The 27,358-nt window shown below is 35.7% G+C and overlaps 1 protein-coding gene across 2 annotated transcripts; it reads left to right on the top strand.

The window, feature by feature from the left end:
• The first annotated feature begins 1,310 nt into the window (after positions 1-1,310).
• mvda (mevalonate (diphospho) decarboxylase a) lies at positions 1,311-26,462 on the top strand. 2 transcript variants are annotated; one of them, XM_079874549.1, is made up of 11 exons: positions 1,311-1,483; positions 3,502-3,581; positions 9,277-9,347; positions 9,474-9,588; positions 9,679-9,825; positions 9,901-10,100; positions 11,588-11,662; positions 15,786-16,004; positions 25,191-25,306; positions 25,431-25,539; positions 25,725-26,462. In XM_079874549.1, exons 2-11 carry the CDS (start codon positions 3,506-3,508, stop codon positions 25,812-25,814), a joined length of 1,218 nt encoding a protein of 405 aa, XP_079730675.1. In that variant the 5' UTR covers positions 1,311-1,483; positions 3,502-3,505; the 3' UTR covers positions 25,815-26,462. The 2 variants fall into 2 exon arrangements, with proteins under 2 accessions (XP_079730675.1, XP_079730674.1); XM_079874548.1 differs by lacking the exon at positions 1,311-1,483 and adding an exon at positions 3,183-3,261.
• Positions 26,463-27,358: the final 896 nt, after the last annotated feature.

The raw sequence follows: 27,358 nt of genomic DNA, 5'->3' as shown, positions 1-27,358 counted from the left end.
GACAATCGATTAAAAAAATGTACTTATTAATCACACATTTTTCTGATAATCATGATTGATCGCACCTAACATTAAAGTTTTTAATATATTTTTATATTGTAATACGTTCACATGGATTGAAGCTCCAATATAATGTAGAAACAACATAAAGACAGTATTTTTTAAATATTTGTTTAATGGAATATTTTTTACTAAGCACTATGAATGAAGTCCAATATAACCGATACCAATACTGATACTGATTTCTCTTTTAAATATTTTTTTTCTCAATTTTAGCCATTAATCAACAATTACAGTATAATTGAACGCTATCAATTTGAACATAATAGGCATAAAGTTCTAAAATATAACAACTTTTAATTTAAGTGAATTTAAAACAATCTTCACATAAACTCATTGTAATAAATGTCACATTTAGTGGTGCCTTTAATATATCAAGGCTCAATGCAAAGATTTTTTTCTACAGGCCCAGTCGGGCTGGTTCAGATTTTTACCTGCACTGCTAAAATGCACAAAGAAGTTATTGTTTTAGTTGTTTTTGACACATGTAACCTTGTAAACAGTGCTTTAAGATTTTTAAGTAGGTCTAAGACCTCATTATGGCCTATACATTTTGGTATAATGTAAAAAAAATACTCAAAGCAGTGCTCTTTGATACTCAAAGTGATAACGATGACAATGCTGCTCAACACTGCTGCTGGGAGAACACCTTTGGATATTAAAGAGGAAGAAGAAGATAAAATAAAAGTAAATTATCAAGGTTATTTTCTCTCATTTGACCATATTAGGTGGGTATTTTGAACTCAGTGTCTCTTTGAACTCTTTTCTTAAAGGAAAGATGGAAGGAAACGGATGAATTTAAAAGTTAGATATACACACAAAGGGAACAATGGTATCACTTTCCCAACATTTGCTTTATTACTCTTGTAAATCAGTCAGTTAAGTCTAATAAAATAAGCAAATTTGTGTCATTGATCATGTGAACTCGTCATTGGATGGTATTAAATATTAAAAAAAATTTTTTTTTAAATATTTAAAGGTGAACCATGCAGGTTTTTTTAACTTAATTTTTTTAAATAGGCGCTATCTGTATAAACAAACAACATATTTGAGATTCAAACAACTACATTCTCGACTGAAAAACTCTTAAAACTACATTTCGTGACACAATAACTAGTAGTATTTTTAAATGTAGCGGTCTTTCTCCTCTGATATTGACGCAACTTGAGATTATAGCAGCGGGATTTAGAATTCTACATAAAGATACCACATAATAACACTAAAACAGCTCACGTTAGCTACAAGTTATCGCGAGAACAGATTTAGATCAGACATACTACTGGCATACTAATGGGGTCCTAAGCTCGGACTCATCTCTTCAAACGGACTCGATTGTTCACCACGGGGGCTTAACAAAGAGTCCTCGATCTTGGACTTTCTATGTATACTCATAGATTCGTTCTGATGTTTCATCAACCATACAGTAAGTTCTTAAACATGTATTGTTAGCCACATCCAGACAACATATATTGTTAGCCACATCCAAAAAAATGAATGGATCTCTATGGGCCTCTGCTGGATAAATATGGTCATTACACATTTTTTTTTCTAAACAGGAGATATTGCCTATAGATCAATATCCAGAAAAAAACTCATCATTAAAGTTTTTTTTTTTCCAATTCCTTGTTACAAATATGGTAGAACTAAGAGCTATCACTAAAGATTGTTTTATAAACTTGCTGCCTCATATTTTAAGAAATGACAGTGCAAGTTGCTTTCATTTAAAACAGCTCAAACATGCATTTTAGTCTGGGACTATAGGCTTAAGCCTTGTCTGTGAAACCGGGGGTAAGTGCTACCCCAACTAAGCAAGCCAAAGGTGACAGTGGTGAGGAAATCATAAATCTCCAAAGCTCCAGGCATTGAGCAAAAATGAAGAAAAATACATTTTAGTGAAGAGAAAAATTGATACATAATGCAGGAACAGTCGCACATTTGTAAGTGTGAATTAAGTGACCAAATACTTTTTGGGGAAACTGTATACATCTTCTGTAAATATTTATAATATTGGATATGTTCTACTCAGAGTTTTGTCATTGAATCAGGGGGGAAATGCAATGAAGATCTCATTCTGCCAATCAATTCATACCACGAAACTACCATGACCACTAAAGAACTACCACTAAATATTGTTTTATAAACTTACTGCCTTATCTCAACCCCTCAGCAAACCATGTAGGTAGGCTATAGATGAGAAGAAATCGATATTGCAACAGAAACTATCGACTCTCTCTCTCTCTCTTTTTAACACTTAGACACGGTTGCTCCTTTGCGCTCTCATCCTCTGCTCGGGTAATTTTGACAAACTTTTAATTTGAAAAAATTGAGAGTTCATTGGAGTGGTCCAAGACATTTTTCTTGCACTTGAACTTGGAATACAAACACACACACAAATTTACTGGATTCAATGATTTTTTTTTTTTTTAGTTGTAATAAAAATAGTAACAAATACTTGCACAAATAATACATCTGGGAATTCCCATTAGGTGAATAGGGGATTCCTTTCTCATACTATGGTGATATGAACAAATCAAAATGTCATAAATCATTTAGCCTTATTCATAATTCATTCCTCTACCTCAAGAAAGACCTGACCCTCCTGCTGTAGATCAACCAAATCATTTTTTTGAAATGTTGTGGGGGTCATTCATGCATTAGCCTAAAGAATAGCTTATCAAAACAATCATTTCAGGGACATTGTGAGTTACAGGCTGTTTTTTTTCCTTCTGTGCATTAAAATGAAGGCTTTGTGAAACTGCACAGCTTTTCCAGTTTTTTAAATGACATACTCCTTCCTACACCAACTACAAACACATTTTCTATCACGTGAAATACTTTCCATTCTATCATGTTTCTTCTATCTATGAAAGACGATGGAACCAATCATGGGGCGGGGTGACATTCCCGCCCCAGATGCAGCCCCTTCCCATATGCAGGCTGCAGCCAGGTCCTTCTTGTATGTTTTGGTTGAATTTTCGATGTATTTACACAGTTTTGACCATCAGGCGTCACCAGCGTGTAACGTTTCGAGAACTTCTAACTAGTGAATCAATTGATTCAAAGTTTCTAAAAGCTTCGTTTCTCCTCTCACTACCATAGAGAGTAAAAGTAGGCTCACTACTGATTCGTTTTTTGAGCACCGGTGATACTGAGCATGCGCGGAGGATCTGGCTTTCTATTCGACAAATCCGCTGACTATCTGTGCGTGAAACCATGGTCCGATCCCAATCATTGGTTCACTTGATATAGGGTTGTACGGTGATCTCTCTAATTGGTCAAATACGAATTCTCGTGTTCAGCGTGACCCAATCCAAATATTCTGTTGTGTTCATTTGCTTTCTGTTTTAAACTGTCAAGCAGTAGCCGGTCTCCAGTGCTCGTTGTATGTGTAAATAAGTCACTATTGTTAAATCATCTGTTTGTCAATTTTTTTACATTTAGAAATATGCTGGAAAGCAGTCACCAAAATCTTGCTATGGTCACCTGCACGGCACCAGTGAACATCGCGGTCGTCAAATACTGTAAGTGTGCATGTCTTTCAAACATAATGGATTCATTTGTGATTATTATAAGATGTTCTAAAGTTTTTTTTTTTTTTTTTGTCCTTACTATAGTCCATGAGCCAGGGGGGTTGATCGGTATCAACGGGGGGGCAAATGCTATCATTGTTTTTTGGCAAGGTATACACCCCTAGTATTAGAAAAATCACGATAGCAGTGCAGCGGTGGTAGCGAAATCACTTTTTTGAGCTCATGAAGTTACTAACCCCCTAAAATAAATTCCGTTTTTGAAATCTGGTGTATATCTGGTTTAGGCTCATGCTAGGGATATTGTCAATATTCTATAATATGGTGCTTGGTATCGTTGGAAAGGGGACCTTTTAGGCTTTCATTTAAGCCCATACTGAATCTGTCTGACAAACACAGAGGACATAAGACTTCTTTAAACCAGAAATAACACACATTTTTTCCCAATTTCCGCCTAAACTGTATGCTTTCTTTTATCCCTGTGGCATGAAAGAACACCATGGACACAAAACTCAACAACTTCAATACTCAAGGCACTCTGATGACTCAGAAAATGTATAATATACCCATACTATTTATTTGTGAGAGCCTTAAATTAGACTTGTGCAGCCAGCACAAGTCTTCAAAATAGAATAGAGCCAATAGAATGGACAAATAGAATACCCTATCAGTCCAGGGCCAAATGGCCTATTTATTCATGTACAGTTGTAATAAAAAGTAATTGTTTCAATAGTGTTGTCAACATAACACTTGTAAGTGGTTTAACAAAATGTTTCTATCATGTATTTTGATATTCACCCACTTTCAGTTAGTGTCAGAAAGTAGCTCATGCACGGAATGTTGATGGATTTTGACAGTTTGACAAGGTTTTGTCAGTTTTGTGAAAAGATTGTTGGTTCAGTTGACTGGTTATAACAACACTACCAACTATGCCATCTTCAATCAACTTCCATTGAGTTCCAGGGGTATTAAATGTAAGTATAAAATACTTTTTCTCTTGTGCTTGTGAATTGGTGGGGAATAGTAGCAGTAGCTAATGTAAGCTTGGTGTTTTTCACACTTAGTATACTTCTTTTAAACTTAAAATAAGAAAGTATACTTTCAGTCTACATTTTATGTACTTCTCAGAAATATACTTAAAATTACACTTCAGTGTATTTGATTTATACTGAGAGAAAAGTCCAGGGCCCGTATTCATAAAGATTCTAAGAATCCTCTCAGAAAACTCTTAATTTAGCTTAAAAACTTTTACATAGGAGTCTTAGCTTAAGAGCGATTCGGGGACGATCTGAGAGCAACTCTGGGCAAGGAAAAGACAAAAACTTCATCATAAAAGTGCATCTATCCATCATTAAAGTGCATCTGTCCATTATAAAAGAGCATCTATCCATGATAAAAGTGCATCTGTCCATCATAAAAGTGCATCTCTTCATCATAAAAGTGCATCTCTTCATCATAAAAGTGCATCTATCCATCATAAAAGTGCATCTGTCCATCATAAAAGTGCATCTGTCCATTATAAAAGTGCATCTATCCATTATAAAAGAGCATCTGTCCATCATAAAAGTGCATCTATCCATTATAAAAGAGCATCTGTCCATCATAAAAGTGCATCTATCCATCATAAAAGTCCATCTATCCATCATAAAAGTGCATCTATCCATCATAAAAGTGCATCTGTCCATCATAAAAGTGCATCTGTCCATCATAAAAGTGCATCTCTTCATCATAAAAGTGCATCTATCCATCATAAAAATGCATCTGTCATCAAAAGTGCATCCATGATAAAAGAGCATCTATCCATGATAAAAGTGCATCTGTCCATCATAAAAGTGCATCTCTTCATCATAAAAGTGCATCTCTTCATCATAAAAGTGCATCTCTTCATCATAAAAGTGCATCTATCCATCATAAAAGTGCATCTCTTCATCATAAAAGTGCATCTCTTCATCATAAAAGTGCATCTATCCATCATAAAAGTGCATCTGTCCATCATAAAAGTGCATCTGTCCATCATAAAAGTGCATCTGTCCATCATAAAAGTGCATCTATCCATCATAAAAGTGCATCTATCCATCATCCATCATAAAAGTGCATCTGTCCATCATAAAAGTGCATCTATCCATTATAAAAGAGAATCTATCCATGATAAAAGTGCATCTATCCATCATAAAAGTGCATCTCTTCATCATAAAAGTGCATCTCTTCATCATATTTTATGAAGTATACTTAAGTAATTTTCAAGTATTTTTTAAGCATACTTTATGTAGTAAGTATACTAATATCAATATGTACTTGTAGTAAACTTTTGTACTATTTCAATACTGCTTGGGATTAAATTGGCCCACTTTTAGTATTTTTAGTATTTGTAAGAGTAGTAAACTAAGTACACAACTAGTTCTCATTTGTAATGCATCTGTACTACAAGTGAACTTATAAGTATACTAGTAGTTTACTATTTTAATACAAGTAGTAATTTTTAGTTTATGAAAGTACACACTGAAGTGTACTCTCAGTAAACTACTAGTTTCGTAGTTTATACTGCAAGTGTACTTGTAAGTTTTTAAGTCTTTAAGTGAACATAACATTATACTTATAGTTTACTATTTCTATATTATTTTTGCACTTGAAAAATACCTTTAACTGTACTTTAATTTTAAAAACATTTTATTAGCTTCATGCATTCTTTTTTAATCAACACTTGAATGTCAGTAAGTTTCATCAAGAAAGGCAACATTTTAAACAAAAAGGTAGAATTAGAGTAAATTGCTATATACTACCAGTGGACTAGCCTACACAAAAAATCAGATATGCAGAATTAGAAACATATCTGTTTTATATCAATATTCTAATCAATATTTTCAAACAATGTAAGTTTCATAAGACTGTATATGAAAAACTATGTAAAAAAAGTATATTTAATTGACTACTCAATCAAAAGAGTTAACACAACTACAAGCCAAGTATAGTTTGAATTCTTAATTATTCTTTTAAGTATATCTCGATCAAAAGATTGAGTTCAAGTACAGGCCAAATATACCTGGGCCCGTATTCATAAAGAATCTTAATGCAAAGAGTAGCTCCTAGTGACATAATTCTAAGAACATTCTTAGAAATGTGGGCGTTTACTCTTAAAATTAAAGAAAAAAAATCCCAGTAATTTTTGTCCCAGTAAAAGCATCTTAACCCTTAAAAGAGGTCTTAAGGTCAAAATTGTTAGGAGCACGGACAAGGACTTTTCAGAGGCTGAAGAGTTTCTTTAGCAGAGGAGAACATGGCAGAAAGACGAAGGAGAAGAAATGTGTTGCAGACAATGGGTAACAGTGAGTTAATAAGACGCTATAGATTAGATCGTGCAGGGATCATGTTTGTGACTGATCTTATTAGAGACGCGCTAACATCTCCGACACAGCGCAGAAATGCCATAGCGCCAGAAATGAAAGTAATCACTACATTACAATATTTGGCAACTGGGAAAATGCAACAATGCAGAATGTGTGTAATGTACACAGTCGCATGTAATTTCAAAGTGAAGGCTTAGAATAGACCCTATACTTAAAATCACTCTTTTTTTCCTTCTTGGACAACCAACCAATCACAGTCTTCAAAAGATTGTGTCATACATAGCAACGGGTCAACCCCGTCTCCTCACTAAGATGAAAGTTTTTGTCTTTTCCTTGCCCAGAGTTGCTCTCAGATCGTCCCCGAATCGCTCTTAAGCTAAGACTCCTATGTAAAAGTTTTTAAGCTAAATTAAGAGTTTTCTGAGAGGATTCTTAGAATCTTTATGAATACGGGCCCTGGACTTTTCTCTCAGTATAAATCAAATACACTGAAGTGTAATTTTAAGTATATTTCTGAGAAGTACATAAAATGTAGACTGAAAGTATACTTTCTTATTTTAAGTTTAAAAGAAGTATACTAAGTGTGAAAAACACCAAGCTTACATTAGCTACTGCTACTATTCCCCACCAATTCACAAGCACAAGAGAAAAAGTATTTTGTACTTACATTTAATACCCCTGGAACTCAATGGAAGTTGATTGAAGATGGCATAGTTGGTAGTGTTGTTATAACCAGTCAACTGAACCAACAATCTTTTCACAAAACTGACAAAACCTTGTCAAACTGTCAAAATCCATCAACATTCCGTGCATGAGCTACTTTCTGACACTAACTGAAAGTGGGTGAATATCAAAATACATGATAGAAACATTTTGTTAAACCACTTACAAGTGTTATGTTGACAACACTATTGAAACAATTACTTTTTATTACAACTGTACATGAATAAATAGGCCATTTGGCCCTGGACTGATAGGGTATTCTATTTGTCCATTCTATTGGCTCTATTCTATTTTGAAGACTTGTGCTGGCTGCACAAGTCTAATTTAAGGCTCTCACAAATAAATAGTATGGGTATATTATACATTTTCTGAGTCATCAGAGTGCCTTGAGTATTGAAGTTGTTGAGTTTTGTGTCCGTGGTGTTCTTTCATGCCACAGGGATAAAAGAAAGCATACAGTTTAGGCGGAAATTGGGAAAAAATGTGTGTTATTTCTGGTTTAAAGAAGTCTTATGACCTCTGTGTTTGTCAGACAGATTCAGTATGGGCTTAAATGAAAGCCTAAAAGGTCCCCTTTCCAACGATACCAAGCACCATATTATAGAATATTGACAATATCCCTAGCATGAGCCTAAACCAGATATACACCAGATTTCAAAAACGGAATTTATTTTAGGGGGTTAGTAACTTCATGAGCTCAAAAAAGTGATTTCGCTACCACCGCTGCACTGCTATCGTGATTTTTCTAATACTAGGGGTGTATACCTTGCCAAAAAACAATGATAGCATTTGCCCCCCCGTTGATACCGATGGACCAAATTTGGGGCCCTGGCTCATGGACTACTATGTTCTTTTTATTTTTATATTTGTTTATATATATATATATATATATAGTGACTGCAACGAGCTCACAATAATAATTCAAAGCAGTTTCACAATAATAACAGAAGATAACAGAATTAATCATGCAAACACCAAAAATAAGACAAGTTCCAGTTTTTGCTCTAAAGCTAAAGCAAGATAATAGGGTCGTTATTCAGTTCAATTCAATTCAATTTAAGTTTAGTTCTCATCCGATAGTGTCAGTGCAGTCTAATCAGTAATATTGCTGGATATTAAGACCACAGACAGGATTAAGATTTAGTTCAATAAGGTAATTTAAGTATCTTTAATAACGTTCCTTAGAAAAATACCTTACTGGTGTGCATCTTGAGACAAAACATTGGCACTGACATATTTTAAGAAATGGCAGTGAAAGTTGCTTTCATTTAAAACAGCTCAAACATGCATTTTAGTCTGGGACTAGGTTTAAGCCTTGCCTGTGAAACCGGGGGTAAGTGCTACCCCAACTAAGCAAGCCAAAGGCGACAGTGGTAAGGAAACCATAAATCTCCAAAGCTCCAGCTGATTAGAAGGCATTGAGCAAAAATGAAGAGAAAATCATTTTAGTGAAGAGAAAAATGTATACATAATACTACAGTGACAGTCGCACATTTGTAAGTGTGAATTAAGTGACCAAATACTTTTTGGGGAAACTGTATACATCTTCTGTAAATATTTATAATATTGGACATGTTCTACTCAGAGTTTTGTTGAGTTATTACTTATTGCCATTGAATCAGGGGGGAAACGCAATGAAGATCTCATTCTGCCAATCAATTCATCCCTCAGTGTGACACTGCATCAGGAACAGGTGACTGATAGTCCCTATATTTTTAGCCCTGTCAACACTGGTCGCTTTACCACAATGCATTTTAAGAGCTCTAGATTTTTAGCTGTAACAGCAAGGTTGCCATTATATACTATAATTATTTCTCAGCTCAAAACAACTACAACAATTGCATGCAGCAGAAGTTTCCAGCAAGACCGCATCTGGCTGAATGGCAAGGAGGAGGATATCAGCTGCCCCAGGTTGCAGTCATGTCTGCAGGAAAGTACGTCCCTGACTTTCAGAACATTAACATTATTAAGCACTGTATGACAGGAGCTGTCATTGTGATATTAAACTCATTTTAATTCACCAGTTCGAAGGTTAGCTCGCAAGAGACGGAATACTGGTGATCCAACTTCTGATATCAGCGTAGTGTCCCATAAGGTCCATATCTGCTCTGTGAATAATTTCCCCACTGCTGCTGGCTTGGCATCCTCTGCAGCAGGCTATGCCTGTCTGGGTAAGTAAAAAAAGAAATTACATAAAATGAGACTCTGTGCTCCTGATGATGATGTGAAAACTCGGGTTGTTTTAGTGTACACACTGTCACAGTTGTTCGGTGTGGAGGGTGAGCTGTCTACAGTGGCGCGACAGGGCTCTGGCAGTGCATGCAGGAGTTTGTACGGTGGCTTTGTCCAGTGGAAGATGGGGGAACGGTCAGATGGGAAAGACAGTATCGCTGAACAAGTGGAATCTGAGTCGTACTGGCCGGAGCTCAGAGTATTGATCCTAGTGGTGAGTGTGTGGATTTAACCCTTAGAATGGCAGCAGCATACATAAAATGTGGATAAAAGATATATTTTTTTTAATTAGTTGGATCTACCAGGATGCATATCAATTGGGGTTAAAAGTAAAAAAAAAATGCTTTGAAAAAATGATCTGAGTTGGTCAGCAAGTCCACTGTCCTTTTGTACTTGGTAATAGGATATCTGTCACATGTACATAGACCAACAATTTAAACATTGCTGAGCATTAGTGTATCCGGGAAGTTTTTATACGAAGTGTCTGTGTCCTTCAGGATGCAAAAACGGGTTTAGTGATTGGAAAATCACACACACTTTATGAGGAATATAAGTCTAAAATGAACATCTGTCTTAAGTAATCAGGCACAAGTAGTGAACACAAGTGGTGTGTATTTTATCATCTCTTGACTTCACATTCACTACATCAGTGTATCACTGCATGTTGACAAAGCACTAAAAAGTTGCCACAGTTACTCCCAAATACTTTTCATTGTTATTCTCAACACACACAATGTTGTGAACAAAATGTTCATGGTTATTTTAGCAGTTGTATTAAAACATCAGATGTACTTCGCTGGATCTACTTTTTTCCAAAGCAAATCATGTCTTTAACATGTATATGTTTGAACTTTTTCCATTTTTTCCACTGACTGAACAACTTTGACTGTTAAAGTTTAAACCTTTGTATTTGTGCAAGGATTTTTTTTTTTACTTTATTTTTATACAACTTTTCAGAACAAAGATAAACATTAACAAACAAGTCAACACAGCTTCATGGGTATTTGCATGGAAATTATTTCAAAATGTAACAAGTCAACAGGTTATCATGTAAACATACTTATACACACTTATAGACACATACATTCGTAGACATACATACAAACACAAATACTCTCATGTCCATATCCATACTTTCATGCAGCTTGAAGTAATATTCTCTCACGGTGGTTACATGTGTGATAGGAATATTTATATGCATACATTTATCTCCCTTTTCTCTGTTTTGATATATGTGTAGTCCATTTCCCCCAGTGTTTTTCAAAAGTCTCTTCCTATAGTCTTAACTTGAATGTCAGTCTTTCCATTTAATACATTTCTGTGACAATTTGTTCCAGCTGAGTTTGTATTTGTGCAATGATTAACTCACAGTTAAGTAGGCAGTTGTGCTATCTGAGACAAATCAAAAAAATCATTAGCATTTACACTATAAATGTGATGGAATCCCATGCATTTCTACGTGTATTTACACTTGCTCAACTCACTTGTTTTTACTAGTCAGACCATCAAAAGACATAAATGCTCTGCAAGATGCATTCGAGAGGTCTCACGCCACCTCCGAATGTAGTGAAAAGCTCACTGGTGACCAGTTACAGCATTTTAAAACACACACTTTCCCTCAACAGATTTACTCTGAGATCTTGGAAAATGTCTATTTGTCAGCTACTCATTTCTGTATCTGATATGAATGTTATCTCTCAGGTGAGTGCTGAGCAGAAGTCTGTTGGGAGCACGTCTGGAATGCACACTAGTGTGGAAACAAGTCAACTTCTGAAGGTACAAATGATTCATCATTTCTGTTTGTCCTTACTGGGGGGTGTATTTTAGCAATATAGAGCTGGTAAGTCCCGCCCATCCGTAAAACCCCAAGTGGACCTCTAGGTTGAAAAATCGTCAATGCAAGTGAATGGGAGAAAATAATTATTTTCTGGTCCCGTTTGAATTGTGCCATGAATGTGAACATATGTTGTCTGTGAATTTTTTATATAATTTTTCATGTTACGAGTTTGACAGTATATGGTATGATTCTTCGGCTAGCAGTTGTGGAAAAGACATAACGAGAAAGACTACATGTCGCCTATGTGACGTCACCCCATAAAGTTGACTTACCCGTGGTTTTCGCCAACCTCAACGATTTTGTCCTCTCCCTGAAAGAAGGCGGTGAAGTGCACCAAAGACACAGCCATGTTTAGCGGGATCCGTGAGCTAGTGTCCGTGTGCGAGTGGTGGTGACGTTTCAAACGCGTCGAAAGCAGCGAAGAGTTGTAGTCCACAAAGTGCTCTCACACAAAGTCTACCCGTATCAAACTTCTACCCGCTAAATTGTAGCATTCTTCACACGAAAAATTATATAAAAATTTCACAGACAACATATGTTCACATTCATGGCACAGTTCAAACGGGACCAGAAAATAATTATTTTCTCCCATTCACTTGCATTGACGATTTTTCAACCTAGAGGTCCAGTGGGGTTAGCGGAAGGGGCGGGACTTACCAGCTCTATAACACAAGCAAGAGTGTTGTTGTTCTGAATATCTGCATAGGTAATCAGCCGCCCTGATTTTCTGACTGCAAGTAGGAAAAAACAGCAAGTTAATGTTGATTAACTTACCTTTTAGACACAAGTTGCCAGATACTTTGTGTATTTTTGCTCCGTCAACGAAAAACTCAATAACGTCACAAACAACGAATATTGTGATACACAAATCACAAATAACGTTTTGTTACGTATTTTGTAAAACTGCTTTTTATCATTTAATGAGAAGCACCACAATTAAATTGTGCTGTCTGTTACATACAGTACACTGTCACATTTAACCAAATTTATTTTAAAGTGCAAAGCATTGAAAAGCAAAATATGTTTTATTTTATTTATTAATATAGCGCCTTTCAAGAAGGACACTTTACATCATTTTGAAAAATAACTCCTATAATACAGATATAATCAGGGAACAACAAATTGAACAGGTAGTCAGACAGAGATCTTATAACATAACACAAGATAGTAGCCGAAATAAGTAAGGATCTGACAGTGAAAGAAAACATCAGAACAAAACAAAACATAAGTAAATGTTAGTCTTGAAGGTCTAGACTAGAGCAGGGTTCTTCAAATCCGGTCCTGGAGGGCCACTGTCATGCAGACTTTAGATCCGGTCCTGAGCAAACTCACCTATCTGCAATTTTCTTGATCAGGGTTGGAACTAAACTTTGCAGGACAGTGGCCCTCCAGGACCGGATTTGAGGAACCCTGGTCTAGAGTAAAGAGACAACAGCTTGTTCCAAAGCTTATGAGCTGATATGCTGAATGTCCTATCTCCAACAGTAGATATTTTGAACTTGGGTAGTACAATCAAATTCTCAGAACTTGATCTAAGAGTATGGGTAGGAACATAAGGATGTATCAACCATGTGCTAAACCATGGCAAGCCTTAGAAACCAGGACAAGTATTTTAAACTGAATGCTATACTCAATAGTGTGTGCTGTTGCTGAAGGATGGGAGTGATGTGAGCTGATTTTTTTGTTCAATGATTTGTTTATAGTAATTACAACATGGCGTGAACGCAGCATGATATGCTTCCAGTTTCTTTTTCAATTGTTTACAAAACACATTACCGACTGTGTTTACAAGGAAACCCGCAGTGACAGACATTTTTAATTTTTGCGTGCACGTACATTAATTTGCAAATCTCATTTTATTTGTAATTTGTTTATTTGTATTATAAATTTTTGTGAATTTCTTTTCATTTATTTGTCAAGTCAAGTCAAGTTTATTTATATAGCGCTTCACAATACAGATTGTATCAAAGCAGCTTCACAGTATTAAATTAAAATAATACAACAATGTTTGTTTCTAGTGGAACGTCCACGTTTGGTAATGCTGATCAATAGTATCGTTGATTGATTAATTAAATTAAATATCCCCAAATATCCCCAACTGAGCAAGCCAAAGGCAACAGTGGCAAGGAACCGAAAAAACTCCATCAGGTGACCTGATGGTGAAAAAAAAAACCTTGGGAGAACCCAGGCTCAGTCGGGGGCCAGTTCTCCTCTGGCGTTTATGAACTAGAGGTCGGATTTAACTGTAAGATTAAAAGTATTATATGAATGCCTGGCTGAAGAGATGCGTCTTTAATCTAGTTTGTGAATCTCAGTCTATTTATTTTGAATAAAAATAACCCCATAGTTCACAGGGGTTTGAGATGCTTGAACGTCGCGAACAGCCGCTGTCACAGGTGAGAGCAAAAGTTTATAAATAATAGGTTAGGAACAGTCCAAAAATGTCTTTGACGATTATTTGAAAATTATAGATCAAAAAAGAGGAAAACACAGATGATGACGTTGAAGGTGGTGGTGCTTATGATAATGATGATGATCCATTTAATCCAAACATAAAGTCTAAACATCGCCTTACACAAGTCAAGACAACAGCACTTTAAAGTAGCAGGAAACACTCATCCAAACATCCAGCGAGGCAGACTGGTGGAAGATCAACAATAAACCATAAAACAAAGTTACAAGCAACTTGCAAGCAATTAACAAATAATCAACAAAACAACAATAGCTATGTTTCCACCCAAAGTTGCAAATTTAACGCATGCGCAAAATTGGGGAATATCACATAAAACATTTGCGAATAAAGCACCGTTTCCATCCAGTGAGCCAAAGAGAACAAAATCGTCACTTCCTGATAAACTGCCGCTAAATATCACTAAGAAATATCACAGTAAGAAATAAGCTGCTGCAGAAAGAGAATAAATTAATATAATATAATAAATTACTTGCGCCCCAGAGCATGCAGACTGAACACAGTAAAGTTATCTTGCTTTCACAGGCGGATGCCTACTGTTTGGAAACACAGTCGTGTAAGACAGTTCTGGGAGGTAATTATACCCTACCACTTTGACAACAGACTTTACTCAGGCATTTCAGAACAACCAAAACAGCATTTCAGATGCTGTGCAGCGAGATCAATCTGCTAGTTGGTCCAGTTATGCCGTCCCATCGCATAGACGATGAAGGAATTTATTCAGTAAATGTGTTTCTGTCGTAGTTTATGCAGTTTATCGTAGTTTCTTATCAGTTAAAATAATTATCCGACTCAATTGAGCGCATGCGTTTTTTTATTCACATTTTTAGAATTTATGTGCATTTTGGTGTTTCCATCCAGTGTTTTTTTATGCAATATTCCAAAATGTGCATACAAATACGTGGATGGAAATAGCTAATGAGAAGCAACACATTGTGCACAGCGTACTCTCACCGGAAGTCCTTAAAAGAAAAATGTGTAAATAAAGCTATGTAAAATCTTTACTTAAAGGTAAGGTAAGCAATTTCAGAAAGGCTTTGAAAGCATGAGATCCCATCCTCCCTTCAGAGCGCTCTCCAAAGCCATGCCACCTTCAAAACACATAAACGCACACAGAAGAGTTTACAAGGCGTCACAAAACGAGAGACGGCATTAAATTACCTCATGTCTCAAAGCACATAACTAATTGTAATTCAGACCCACTTGAACACTTGGGCCATACAGGAAATAAGTCATGTATGTAGGCAAGTGGTGAAGTGCAAAGACCGCACGTGTGGGTATTGGGACAATTATTGAATGGATGATTCAGTGACTCACTCAAAAAGACTTGCGTAATGATGTTAACCTTCAGAAGGAATCAATGAAAAATCCCCACCAATAATGCAAAAATGATCAGTCTGTCTAAAACAAACAGAAAAGTACAAATTTAGTACTGTAACCAGCTGCTACAATATATAACTTTAAATAATTAGTTTGCAGTCTAAATTTACATCTGTTTTAATTTAGCAGTGGAATACAAGTTAGGGTAATTTAGGTTTGTTTTATTTGCATAGGTTAGGTATATAAGTTCACCTACTACTACTCTTCCACAGTACCGGGCAGATGTTGTGGTGCCCTGTCGTATGGTGGAGATGATCAGGGTTATTCGCCAACGAGACTTCCCAGCATTTGGTGAGCTGACCATGAAAGACAGTAATCAGTTTCATGCCACCTGCCTGGACACCTACCCACCAATATTCTACCTGAACAACGTATCCCACCGAATCATCAGCCTTGTGCACCGCTACAACCAGTTCTATGGAGAGACCAGGGTGAGCACATTACAACTAAATATTCAGATATTTAATCTTAACCTTGCCAAACTTGCAAACTTGGACAAATCCAGTGATTATTTCATTCTAGAAAAAACTCATGATGTCAACCTAGTACCATGTAAACACAACTTTTGATTCCAAGCGGATGATGAAACCAATGTTCCTTTTACTCTTGAAAGTTGAGTTAAATCAGCCAAACAGATCAAAACTCACTAGAAAGTATTTCTGTGTGCAATATGCATCAGAGGGTCAGTGAATGGACTGTGGACATGACATCTGGGGTTGAGTCTACCTAAGGAGTCTTGCAACCTCTAGTAAAGACATCAAATGACCAAACACAGATGATGTTCATCTAGTTCTAAAACTAATTGTAAGGAGGTTGTAGTATAATGTTAGATGCTGTCATCATACTGTCCAAGATAATGGATCCAGTTTCTTTACCAAATCTCATTAAAAGATATCTGTTTTTGTCTGATACCTAAATCCAGTTAACACTGATTTTGTCTGATATCCAAACTAGTTCAACTAATTCTTCTATCAGCCCAAGAGGCAAACAGAGGCAGGGGAAGAGCAGGAATCAAAAGACGAAGTAATGGTAAAAATGCTGCAGAGTTTGTTGAATCATTTCTAGTTGTGCCTTTCTTGATGCTTCAAGAAAGACTTTGTCTGATCAGCCCAGATTGTGAAGGCTGCTTCACAACATACTTGTAAAGGCAACACAACATATTATTAAACATTAATAAAAACAAATCTATAAAATGAGTACATAAATCAAATAAGATATACGTGCTAATTCAAAGGTCTTCAACCTGGGGTCTGCAGCAATACTGCTGGGAGTCAAAAATTAAAACATGGGTAAAAAAAACACAAAGTCAAATTTATATATAATATTTGGTTTTTAAAAGATGAATACATTCACAGCTTTAATAAAACCCACATCACGTCGATGTACAATATAGTCAATGAGATGTGATTGTTTTTGTAGACTGAGCGCTATAAAACTGTAAAACTCTATTGGCTAATAATTTATACAATTTAGCTCGCCAGAATGGATCGCTTTGCAATATCTACACACCTTGAGCATGCAATTCCTCCACCTCTTTAGAAGCACCCGGTGCAAATCCAGATGTGGAGGCTAATAAACCCACTCATGTCCGGTTCTACGGAGGTGTTAAGAACCCTCAATTGAAAGCAAGAGCACTCTGCAAGTTGATACTGTAATAATATCACATTGGCGAAATTTGGCAAACTCTCCAGTTCATATTTGTGTTTGGCTCTGGAGAATGTCAAATGTTTCTATTCACAATGTGTTTTTGCTGCGGTGAGCAATTTAGCCAATCACAGACATGGTTGTTGATCTCTTGAACACAATGGCCAATTAGAGGTGTTTGAGTTAGAATCCACTCACCGCTCAAAACAAAGCTCAAAACATCCTCTCATTAACAAAGTGTAAACTCAAAGAGTGGTCTTGGGCTTTTGAGGCTATATATAATCCATTGAATAAAACTTATGTTTTTCATGCAGCTTCAGGGACCCTTTACTGGGAAGAAAATGTTCCTAGGACCCTGTCATATTATTAATAACATTGATTAAGCCAAAAATCTATGTGGGTGAGAATAATGAACATAATATGCTTGTTTTATTGGTGCAAACGTTGTAAATTTGTAAATGCACTTTTTAATAATAAGCTCAATTTTATTATTTACCTTATTTTCCAGAAAATCAGTCACACCTGGTCAAACTTGGGTTTGAAAAAAAAAAACCTGATAGCATTGGTGTATAAGTCACATTCTATTATTAGATTCAGAAATGTTAAATACTGGTAAATTGACACACTCTAAACACTATAGGGGGGACCAGTTATGGTTGTAAAAAAAACCTTTAGCTTCAGCGTCTGTAACTCACTGAATTTTATACAAAGTACACACATTTGTTTACTACAAAAGGCACCCATTCAAACCTCTGTAAGAATATCACAGCCCTTATAAGTTGATGTCAAATACATGGTGTGCCTTAGTTACAATCTACCCCACTACCGGTAAGTTGTAACAATTAGACAAAAGAAGCAAAAACAGCAGCCACACCATGCAGTAAACTTCAAAAACAATCCAAAAGAACAATACAAAACAATGCCTCTTTCTGTGATTGACCACAGCTCAAATCCACTTACTGTTTGACTCAGGAGGATGTGCATGTGTAAGTTAGTCTACTAGAACAAACTTCCTTAGCGGTATTTATGCTTAATGAACACTCGACTGCAGTGTATTTGTGTAAAGAACGTGAAAATCGAATAAAAAAACGAAATCTGTGAATATTCTCAGAGTAACAATGTTGCAGAGTTTTTAACTCTAGAGTGTAGGCTTGGTGGGCACATTTTACTCACACTTCCTTAGGCTTTGAGTTGCCAAATGGCTCCACATAGACACATACAAGTTTTAATTGTCTATGGTCTCAGAATCCTCACCACTGGCTTTCAACATTGTCATCTCAACTGATCTGATTAACCTGCCCTTCTTTGAAACCTCACCAGTTCCTCTTTTTAAACACTGGCAGGCACACATCTATCTGCCCTTCTTTTCCACTGTCTAGGCATTCTGTAATATTATTAAAAAGAAACTGATCTTAGTTGTATGTAAGGGGATGGTTGTAACACTTTTTAAAGATGTGGTCCAACCTACTCCACCCCTGTCAGCCAGTGTTTAGCTAGCCGTATTAGCTTATTGTTTGAAATTATCAGTTTAAAAATGCATCACATTTTAAGTGTCTGATGTGTGAAGGCCAAGTCTGCTAACCCATACTTGGAATTTGTCCTCTGCATTTAACCCATTCAAGTTAGTGCACACACATTAGGAGCAGTTGAAGGGAGTAGTGAAGAGTAGTGAACCCACATTAGGAGTAGTGAACCCACACACACTGCAAACCGTGGACTCAAACACCCGGAGAAGTGGGCAGCCATTCACTACGGCGCCTGGTGAGTGATTGGGGGTTATGTCAGTCATTTCCTGTCGGTATTGAAAATCGAACCCACAATCTTCGGGATACCAATCTGACCCTCTAACCATTAGGCCATGACTACCCCAATTTTGCCTGAGAAACTATAATTGAATCTAATATAAGTCATATAATTTTATCTGCAAAAGTTTAAGTACAAAACAAAATATACTTTTAGTCCTAAAATTATAAACTCTTGACATGAGAGGCCTTTGCGCTCGTTCGAGGCTATATATAACCTTGAAATAAAAGTTTTGTTTTAGAGCAGAGGTTTTCAAACTTTAGCTTTTAGAGTCAGGGTCTTCTTAGAGGAAAGAGAATTTTCCAAGGACCCCATCATAATTATAAATAAATGTGGGTGAGAGTAATGAACATAATATGCTTGTTTTATTGTTGCAAATGGTCCCCATTGTAAATGCACTTTTTAATAATAGGCTACAGCTCAATTTTATTATTTACTGTATTTTCTAGAAAATAAGTCGTATCAGGTCAAACTTGCATTTTTGAGAAAGAAAAAAAAAACAGATAAGTCGCTTCGGTGTACAAGTCGCATTTTGTTATTAGATTAATAACAAATAATGAAATAATGTAAAATACTGGTAAATAAAACTGGTAAATTAACAAACTCTAAACACTATAGGGGGACAACCATTCATATGGGATCTGGGAGGAAGTGGGTAAATAATGAAAGGACTCCTAGCTTATCCCTGATTGGTGGTGTTACAACTCTCCCCATGTTACAACCATATCCGGTCTCCCCTAAACATGTATTTTACTTCCCATCACTCTAAATCCTTTCAATTTAATGGTAGGCCTATTCAGAACAGAGAAAAAAAAGAAACAGTATAATAAAATAAAAATCCCAATATCCACACATAAAAAAGCATCCTTCACATATGCAAAAAAAAAAAAATAGTTTGGAATAACACCACGGAGTGACAGCCTACATATTGTACAACAGAAAAATGTAATTGAGTAACCGAATAACTTTTTTGTTTAGTCAAGTCAAGTCACCTTTATTTATATAGTGCTTTTTACAATACAGATTGTTTTAAAGCAGCTTTACAGTGATAACAGGAAAATAATACAACAAAGTTTGTTTCTAGAAAAAAATAGCGTCATAGACCAGCTTAAGTAAATGCAGTGATGGTTAATTTTTGTTGTAAAAAAGTTATTAATTTAGTTCATTTATTTTTTTATATTTTTTTATTTATTTATTTATAAATAAAAACCGTGATGTCATCTTCCAGTTTTCAGTTCTCATATAATGGTGTCAATGCAGGCAGATCAATAATATCGTTGAATATTAAATGTCCCTGACTAAGCAACCCAAAAGCCAATGCGACGGTGGCAAGGAACCAAAACTCCATCAGGTGACAGAATGGAGGAAAAAAAACCTTGGGATAAACCAGGCTCAGTCGGGGGGCCAGTTCCCCTCTTGCCAACAAACGAACAGTGTATGAGTTTAGTTGTCTTATAAGAGGCTGCAACGTCAAGTTAGCAATGTGAGAAGAACTAATATTGTTGTGTGTGTGTGTGTGTGTGTGTGTGTGTGTGTGTGTGTGTGTGTGTGTGTGTGTGTGTGTGTGTGTGTGTGTGTGTGTGTGTGTGTGTGTGTGTGTGTGTGTGTGTGTGTGTGTGTGTGTGTGTGTGAAGTCAAGTTTATTTATATAGCGCTTTTCACAATACAGATTGTAGCAAAGCAGCTTCACAGTATTAAATTAAAATAATACATCAATGTTTGTTTCTAGTGGAGAATGTCCACGTTTGGTAATGCTGATCAATAGTATTGTTGATTGATTAATTAAATTAAATATCCCCAAATATCCCCAACTGAGCAAGCCAAAGGCAACAGTGGCAAGGAACCGAAAAACTCCATCAGGTGACCTAATGGAGAAAAAAAAAAAACTTGGGAGAACCCAGGCTCAGTCGGGGGCCAGTTCTCCTCTGGCGTTTATGAACTAGAGGTCGGATTTAACTGTAAGATTTAAAGTATTATATGAATGAGTTATATGAGTTTTGGAGCTAAATGTGAAAATGCTCTCCCTCCTTTGGTGGATCTGGATATCCTAGGTATGACCAAAAGCCTCGAATTTAGTGATCTTAAAGAGCGCGATGGATTATAGGGCGATAGAAGATCCGTTAAATAGACTGGATTTTATACCTGTATTTTCTTCCTGTTTTCGGTCGAAGTCCGAAGTAGTCGATTGTCGAGTTCACTCGCGTGATAACCTATGCGCGTGAACTCGACAATCGACTACTGTGGACTTCGACTGAAAACAGGAAGAAAATACAGGTATTTGCGCTGGCTGAATAAACATCATTTTTATTCATATCTTTCACATCTACTGCAGTCAAATTCACCGTGTTCACTCTGAAGGAATCACTTGTATGGCTGGGCACTTGTAATGACACATCAAGGATGTTAAGAGGCTAAAAGCAGGTTTAAAACTTGCCCCATTGAAGTCAACAGGGTGCAAATTTTAAAAAGAGGATAACACGGTGTAGGCAACACCGATTTTTGTCGTTGTTCTCTGTACTGACAGCACTCCAAATTTACAAAAAAATGAGCTCAATGTTAAAATTGACCGGAGTTCTCCTTTAACAGAAAAATATAGGTATCAAAATATTTAAAAAAATTCTGTTCTATTCTATTCTATTCTATTCTATTCTATTCTATTCTATTCTATTCTATTCTATACTAATTGTAAAAGTAATGACTTTACAGACTCTGTACATATTCGTGTTATTGTGGACCCATTAGTTACACATTACATCTGCACTTTACTAGAGCACCCTCACTCACTAATTTCAGAAGCACCCTCATTGATTTGATCTCACAGTAAAATTAAAATGTTTATACACCTAAAGCTAAAGTTCAGGTAAATGTTTAATTGTCCATCTGACAGTAAAATTAAAATGTATGATTGCAAACCCATTAAAATAATTGTGATTAAAACAACTGTAAACAACTAATGAATTGTGATTTTTTTATTTATTTTTACTGCAACATGTATATTTGTTGTGATACATAAATCTCAATTTTAACAATGAAAAGTAACATACAGACAATTAATCATGTGCAACAATAATGTGCATAGTTCTAATCAACTGTTGGTTGTGGCTGTATGGTTGGTTTCTATTAATATTGAAGGCTATATGCTTAATATGTACACTACCGTTCAAAAGTTTGGGGTCAGTAAGATTTTTAATGTTTTTAAAAGAAGTATCTTCTGCTCACCAAGGCTGCATTTATTTGATTAAAAATACAAACAAAAACAGTAATATTGTGAAATATTATTCCAATTGAAAGGTACAATATGCAAGATTTTTTGCCGCTAGAGGGCGCTACATTCCAAACAACAACGGCGTAGCTTGATGACGATGTGAAGGAGCGTGGAATGATGGGATGATGGGTCGTTTTAAACTCCACCGTGGATGTAAATCAGTCAGACGGGAATCGAAAAATCATGTTCATGGATGAGGCTAAGTTCTATTTTTATAATGACATGCTTTTTGTGGCGAGGGGGGCGTGTTATGACATTCTATATAGATCAGTGGGTTCAGCGCGGTCTGTAATGGGAGAGAGAAGAGACGAGTGGGACGCAAGTTGGTCAAGTGCAAATGACGAACACCTGTGTCTTATTGCTGTGATCCACGTGGAGAGACCGCTTATAAGCCGCGCTGTTTTGTGCCGTCGCGGTTGCCACGGTGAATGCGCGTTGTGCACGACTTTTGTTTGTTTTGCTTTATTTTAATAAAGTACGAGTCCCAGTCACGCTGACCCCTGTCTTCTTCCTTCCTGACTCTTGAACCTCATCACACTTTTATTTCATTAAAATGAATTAACCGCAAGAAAAGTAAGGTTTAATACTAATTTGGTTATCATAGATGTTACTGTATGTCGAATTCATTGTTGTGATAACGCTGCGCAGTTTTACGTGTTCCAAACAATTGTTGTAAAAGTACATTCGAACATACCCACATCATTTGCCAAAATACTGATTAATCTTTATGTATAACACATGCTATATTTATTTACAAGGCCATAAACACCAGAAGTGATAAACAATGTCAATAAACTAAACACAAATCTAAAGCAATAATACTTCCCTTACATAAACATAACTATTACCGAATGCTACATTTGGAAAATATAAAATTAAGCATGCTTTGTCGACAGAACCAGCTGCAATCGGTAAAGAATAATTGTGTTCCATAACGACTGCAAGAAACAAGCTAACGTAATTGACCGGCGACTCCCAGCTCCCCCCTGCTCTAACGCCCCGTTTCCTTGGTTAAAATCGCAATTTTCTCACGATTTAAAAATAGTTGGAAACATTTGGGATATTGTAAGTAATCAACTTAACAAAATATATAACACTGGCCTTGAGATTATGGGATATTTTAATGCAAAATTCTTACATATTGTACCTTTAAAACAGCTGTTTTTTCAATTCAATTCAATTCAAATTTATTTGTATAGCGCTTTTCACAATACACATTGTTTCAAAGCAACTTTACAGAAAGTGTTTTCTATGTGAATATACAGTAAAGTGTAATTTATTCCTGTGATCAAAGCTGAATTTTCAGCATCATTACTCCAGTCTTCAGTGTCACATGATCCTTCAGAAATCATTCTAATATGATGATTTGATGCTCAAGAAACATTTATGATTATTATCAATGTTGAAAACAGTTATTTACATTTTAATTTCATGATGCTATGATGAATAGAAAGTTCAAAAGAACATAATTTATCTGAAATCTAAAGCTTTTGTAACATTAAAAACTACCGTTCAAAAGTTTGGGGTCAGTAAGAATTTTAATTTTATTTTTGGGGAAAAGAAATAAAATAAATCAATACTTTTATTCATCAAGGATGAGTTAAACTGATCAAAAGTTGCAGTAAAGACATTTATAATGTTAGAAAATATTTTATTTTAAATAAATGCTGTTCTTTTGAACTTTCTATTCATCAAAGAATTTTGAAAAAAAATTGTACACAACTGTTTTCAACATTTATAATAATAATGAATGTTTCTTGAGCATCAAATCATCATATTAGAATGATTTCTGAAGGATCATGTGACACTGAAGACTGGAGTAATGATGCTGAAAATTCAGCTTTGATCACAGGAATAAATTACAGTTTAACATATATTAAAATAGAAAACAGTCATTTTAAATTGTCATAATATTTCACAATATTACTGTTTTTTTTTTTTTATTGTTTTTTATCAAATAAATGCAGCCTTGATGAGCAGAAGATACTTCTTTTAAAAACATTAAAAAAATCTTACTGACCCCAAACTTTTGAACGGTAGTGTAGCTCTGTTTGACACATTTTGTATCAGGGGTCTCTGCTCCATGTCTCTATCGCCAGCTAAATCGTTAAATTAGTATACAGGTATAGCAAGTAATTTGAAGGAAACAAAGTAACAACACAAATAAGGTTTGTACAACAGATATATGTTAGCTCTCTTGAAGCTGCACAAACAGGTTGCTATTAAGAATCCTTAGATCCTTCAATAGGATAGTATGGAATGGTATGATATAATTTAATATAGCGTAGTATATAGTTAACCTGTTGACTCTGATAGTGTGTGGAATGTTTGTATGGTTTTAAGATGAAGCCCAGACGGTGCACTTTAAATACTATTTTGTGCTGTATATACTATATAAAATACTAAGGGCCAGATTTACTAACAGCTTGCACTAGGTCAAACATTTTGGCGTGAAAAATACTGTCAGGATTTATTAAAGACATGCAGTGCAAAAATAGCTCTAAAGAGGCGTGGACGGTTATTTTTGCGGCTGATCTTATTCCATGTGTATTTATAGGAGATTCCCTTTCAGATGCAACATTTATGGGAGGAGAGTATTTAAATGAATCATGCAAGGAAATGTACTCCTATTTGCACCATTATTTAACGGGCAAATATTTTTCTTTCTTTTTTCTTAAACCAAATGCTAATTTGCGCTGCTTTTGGTAGATTGCGTTGTTCATTATGGAAATGATCCGGCTGTCTGTCTTTTTTTATTTGCACGTCGTCACTAGGTAACGCTAATTTGCCCCGTTTAGTAAATCTGGCCCTATGTCTAATCTACGTCTCTTTCTTTAAATCTCAGCGTACTCCTTTGTTTTGATGTAAGTGGATTGATGTATTTGCACCTTTTGTCTTGTTTTAGGTGGCATATACCTTTGATGCTGGTCCTAATGCTGTTATTTACACCTTGCAAGAGCACGTACCGGAGTTTGTACAGGTGGTTCGTCATTTCTTTCCCTCAGAAGCCAATGGATCAGAGTAAGTTGCTAAAATCAAGCATGCTGTTAATATTTTTACTTTGACATATTAAAACAAACACTGCAGCTCTTCACAAAACAAAGCACATCAAGCTATAACTCAACGCAGTAACTTTAATTTGCAGGTTTGTCAGAGGTCTTCCTGCATGTTCAGCTGACCTCTCTGAGGAGCTGAAGAGAGACCTTAATATGGAGCCAACTCCAAAGGGCATACACTACATAATCAGCACTAAGGTAAGTATCTGGAAACTGCATTAACTGTAAGGCACGTTCATCTATCATCTAATAGTTCTTTAAAAAGAAATAAAATACCTTGTTTGTCTCACTATATTTATGTAACACTATACCCTTATTGAATTCTGTGTCAGTGCAAAATGCATGACCTGTTTGATCATAATTGCTGCATAACCTGTTTTAAGGCTGGTCCTGGACCATGTGTGGTGGAGGATCCAAACCATCATTTGTTGGGTGTCGACGGGCTGCCCAAGAAGAATGAAGTTTCAGATTAACCTTAAAGATCCTTTTAGATCAAGAAAGAAAGAAAAAAGAAAAAGATTTTGCATAAATATATACTTTACTTTGTAAATATATTTTAATATAAATTGTTGTCTAAAGAGTACATTTACTCTAAATAAAATAATGATTTTTAATGATGACATGATTTGTCTTTTTGTATGGTCTGCAAAAAGGGATTTTTATCGTTGGTTCTATTTAGAAGCACCCATAAATACATGTATGTCTATGGTTTCTCTTGGATATATGCCACAAAAGGAAAGAAAAGAATATTGCAACTTTCTTTTCATGCTGACGGGTGTGCTTTTCAATCGGGATGCTGCATATCTCAGCTGCCAAGTCACCACAATTCTTTGCTCACATTCGGATCTCGAAAAATAATAACCACAAAGGCCTCCTTTATCTGAGCCTATGCACCTAAACGTTTGACCAAAACAAAAAGCATTATTTGTGGGTAATTTTGGCAATATTGAATAAAATGTAAAAATGTATCACACTACTGTGCTTTAATGTTTAGGAAGTTTGTTTTGAAATGCTTTTATCTTGTACTAAATGGTACAAAGTCACACCTGTGGTTTTCCCGGTCGAACAAATGTCCAGCCTACAAAATAGCATAGCTTATAATAAATATTCAGTCAAGATTCAATCTTTTTGTCAACTTGTTTTCTTTCAATTAGGACAGGTTTTGTATTTCTTTTTTTAAACTGACTGATTGTAGGCCTCATTGATCTTGAGTCAGAAATGACCATCCATTTAAAATGAATGGGGGAGATCGAAAATATTAGAGAAACGCATGGGCCTGGTGAAACCTGGTTTAGATTAAGCCAGGATTAGTCTTTTATTTCAATCAGGACATTTAAGTAGCTTTTATAAAAATGCCTTTAAAAAAAACATTACTACTGTGCATCTTGAGACAAAACAACTGCACTGGCATATTTTAAGATATGGCAGTGCAAGTTGCTTTCATTTAAAACAGCTCAAACATGCATGCATGCACACACACACACACACACACACACACACACACACACACACACACACACACACACACACACACTACTGCATTCCAGACGAGGTTTGGCGTGGGAATATACAAATTATGTTCCACTTCAGACCTCGGTAAATTCCTGGCAATCAGACGTCACGTTCACATGTTGTCCACATGATGTCGCCACGACACAACGACAGCATATCGTGTTTTTGCGTCAATTATGTTAAAATACAAACAAAAAAACAGAACAAAAACATAACATCGCTTTGAAAGCAGCTGACGAAAAGCACACATAAAGGTATTATAACATAAACTTAATATCTAATTAGACCCTTCTCATTTTAAATTTGTAATGTAGGCCTACTACTTTTTCTTTTTTTTTTAAAAAATCCTTTTTATTTTTAAGAAAGAATTTGATATGTATCTAAAATCCTTGAAGAAATCTAAAAACTCTACTGCATGTAATGTTACAACACAAACAAGAGCTGCAAGAGAGCAGTTCGATTTTAGACTCGACCTCACTCGTCTGAGCAATAAGAAGGTTCATTT

This window comes from Squalius cephalus, assembly GCF_949319135.1.
Source record: "Squalius cephalus genome assembly, chromosome: 6".
In the NCBI taxonomy this organism is placed as follows: Eukaryota; Metazoa; Chordata; class Actinopteri; order Cypriniformes; family Leuciscidae; genus Squalius; species Squalius cephalus.
This window is presented reverse-complemented; position numbering and strand designations above follow the sequence as displayed.